Source organism: Sinocyclocheilus rhinocerous, unplaced genomic scaffold (assembly GCF_001515625.1).
Source record: "Sinocyclocheilus rhinocerous isolate Xijiao unplaced genomic scaffold, SAMN03320098_v1.1 scaffold591, whole genome shotgun sequence".
NCBI lineage: Eukaryota > Metazoa > Chordata > Actinopteri > Cypriniformes > Cyprinidae > Sinocyclocheilus > Sinocyclocheilus rhinocerous.
This window is the reverse complement of record NW_015641476.1, coordinates 988,181-991,674: the sequence shown is the minus strand read 5'-3', so window position 1 is coordinate 991,674 and position 3,494 is coordinate 988,181. Positions and strand designations below refer to the sequence as shown.

The window sequence follows — 3,494 nt, the reverse complement described above, 5'->3', positions numbered from 1 at the left end:
TTTTTTTTTTTTGCGGATGCTGGGATATGGACTGTGTATCAGTCACTAGATCCTGAGATTAATTAGACCATCAGTTTGTGAATGCTTTCTTTTGCGGGTCAGACAGGCCAGCGAGATGAAAGCCAGAGTGCCAACTGGCTGTTTGAACATGTTTAACAGCATGAAGCTGTTGAGATGAGACCAATCTGAAATTATTGTTAGGATGTATTAGAGAAGGTCAGTTAGCAGCATTGTTATTTGCTGCCGTATTCTGTGTTATTAATATAAAAATAGAAATTTACTGAAAGAAGTGAAAATGTAGGCTAGGAGTTTCGCTAGCAAAATGTCATGCATGTTAATTAACAAGTACATCAAAAAGAAAAAATGTAGGCCATTGACATTGCAGTCGATTGTAAGAAGGGACAGGGTTTAGAAAAACGAATTGATTAGAGAAGTCCAGCATGCATCACCAGAGAGAAGTCTGTCATTTCACTGTTAGGTCGAGTTTTGATATTTTGATAAAAAATTACAATATTTATTTGAAAAATATGAAAATTACAAGATTTATTTGTCTCACTTGTATCCTCTATGGGAAGTTACTATAGCTTGCAATCACGTGATTCTGATGATGCGCCAAATTCAGATGGAGGGCAGGAAGTGAAAAGCAGAATAGATGAGATGGAGGAAAGTCCGTACTGTACTGGTTTAGACATTATTTCAAGAGGAAGGTATTAACAGAAAATCATGACACATGTTGGACGTGATCCTTATGTTATGAAGAAGAGCGATTTTTCAACTAAATTGAAATACTTGCCTGCCAGTAGATGAGGCAGTGGATATGGCTAATCAACTAATCCTGATTGCAAACAAGCTATTTTGAAAGTGAATCCCGCATTTATATAAGGCATGCGGGATATATGTCACTCCTGAAACTTTGCTGCATGTACAGGGTATGCTGGTCCTGTTGGCAGCACGTAAAACAAAACTTTTATTCAAATTCTGAATTGATTATAGCCTAGAAAGTGAGCTAATAGCGCTTTCATATAATCACGAAAAGCTGTCACTCACTTCAATTTATCACAATCTCACAATGTTCCGTTATAATCAATGAAGCTCTCTAAACTGCACATATAATATCTTATTTGCATCTTGTCTACGTGTGGCGTTTAGCGTTGAATGAATTCTGACTGTTTCATGCTGAATCCCTGAGAGTTGGCAGCCCTGTATCTATTTATATATTTCTTTATTAATATATTATTATATCTTATATTAACCATTTGCAAAACATAGGCATTTTGAGTTTCTGCTAGCGATTCCTAATCCTATATAAAAAATCACTTCCTGCCCTCCAGCTGCCTTTCGCACCACAGCAGTGACGTCATGTGCGAGCAACCTATTATAAGTGGCCTTGTAACAATGTTTAGCGTATTTTTTGATAATTTCTATTAAAATGCTTTTAAAACTATCGAGACACAAATATTCTCCATAGACTTGCATAAAAAAAAGCTTTCCTTGGATTGGTTAATAACATTTTAAGGCAAGCCTAGTGACAGATCCATTGTAAAGTAAATGTAAACTCATTTCAGAAATGGCCTAGAATTAAATTTTAAGCCTATTCATGTGATCTCTGCCTAGGCTGTATCGTTTTTGTTTTGCAGTCTTTGTTTCTTACGTGTCGTTGCCGTTCTTTCGTGACATTCTTAAATTTGATTTTTCTTTGCTTTGGCTTGTTTTTTATTCTCAGTGTAAGAAGACACATATTCCTTACAGAGATAGCAAGCTGACACGGCTCCTCAAAGACTCTCTGGGTGGAAACTGCCGAACTGTGATGATCGCGAACGTCAGCCCGTCCTCACTCTCCTATGAAGATACACACAACACTCTCAAATATGCCAACCGCGCCAAGGAGATCAAATCCACTGTGAGTCCTACACATAAACGCGCAGCTTCAGCAGTCCCCCGACCAACAACATGCCTCAAATCACCCATGAGTTCACTTCGTACAAAGATGCTATTAAAGCGTCATTATAATATAGGTCATATTTCTGATTCTCTCTCCCTGTATTTCAGCTGAGGAGTAACGTGATGAGCTTGGACAGTCACATTGGCCAGTATGCTGTCATCTGTGAAAAGCAGAAAGCTGAGGTAAAAAAAAAAACGATGAATCTCAACCTTAATTACGTCTTAATGTGGAACTACATTGTAAATCTGGTTTGCTTCTCCTGTTAGGTGAGATGGGTCTAATCCACATGAGACTAGCTTGTCTAATGAGAGTGTGTGTGTGCTTGCAGATTGTCATGTTGAAACAGAAACTCAAAGAGTACGAAGAGCGGAAGGTGGAGGTTCCTGTCCTTAATCCAATCCCTATCCAGAGGAGAGCCGAATTTGAGAAGTAAGCAGCACGTGTGCCTACGTTCAGTCTAAAAGCGTGCACTCACGTGATACAGCAGATTCTATTTGCAGGCACCAGCATGCATCTTGAGACCTGTATTTTTGTTTGTTTAGATGTTGTTTATTTTATGCCATGTGTGATGTGCAGCTCTTTAACGCTGTCCTTTGAAACTTTGAATACGCCTCAATTATTCATGAGTAAGAGTACACAGGACAAAGCCAGACACCATCGCAGGTGGAGGTCTCCTTACCTCTGCATTTTTCATCAGGCCCAGTGGAGAGTGAAGACTTGTGCTTTGTGTAATTTTTTGCATCCCCCCCCCTTCCTTTTTTTGGTTTATTGCTTGTTTTAGACAGGAAATGTATCAGATTTTTGCAACACATCCCATCGCCCCACCCCTCAGCCTTTAGATTCAGTCATTCTGTTTGTGTGTGGTTCTCGTCAGTAAAAACCGCCGCAGCATCCGTAGATGGGAGGGAGAAAATGAAGGACAGGTGGAGGGAGGAGAGAAAGAGGGAAAACAACAAGGGTGGGAGGGACGGAGAGGGGAAGGAGGAGGGGAAAAAGCTGAATGAGTCTCAATCCTACGTGTTTCATTCATCATAATGCATCAGAATTCACAACTTGCCGAGCGAGTGAGAGAGAGGGGGAGAGGTGCTTAGTGGCAAGGAGTGCTGGCGCGCTCCTGCCCGCATTAATAATGCAGGAGTCTGGCAGTGTCGGCGTTGCACCAACATTATGGCCCCAAATACAGCTTCTGCACTCTTTTCTAAAATCAAAACTAATACCGCCCACACACAGTTCAGGTGATATCTCAAAGCATTTTCATTAACGAGCCGTTTGCACTAGTGTTGCAAAAGGCTGTGTTGGAGTATTGAAGGCTCTCAATGGAGAATGTGTTTGAATGAGAGCATGATGGCCTTTAGCGCTTACCTATATTAAAGGGGTCATATGATGTTGCTAAAAAGAACATTATTTTGTGTATTTGGTGTAATGAAATGTGTTTATGCGGTTTAAGGTTCAAAAAACACATTCTTTTCCACATACTGTACATTATTGTTTCTCCTCTATGCCCCGCCTTTCTGAAATGCGTCGATTTTTACAAAGCTCATCGGTCAGAAAA

General features: G+C 40.2%; 1 protein-coding gene across 1 annotated transcript in view; it reads left to right on the top strand.

Moving 5' to 3' along the window:
* kif18a (kinesin family member 18A) overlaps nt 1-3,494 on the top strand; it is a 35,610-nt gene that overhangs the window by 11,261 nt on the left and 20,855 nt on the right. Inside the window, exons 7-9 of the mRNA XM_016571675.1 lie at nt 1,724-1,900; nt 2,050-2,124; nt 2,271-2,371. Coding sequence (XP_016427161.1) covers nt 1,724-1,900; nt 2,050-2,124; nt 2,271-2,371 — 353 coding nt within the window. The remainder of the gene's footprint in view (nt 1-1,723; nt 1,901-2,049; nt 2,125-2,270; nt 2,372-3,494) is intronic.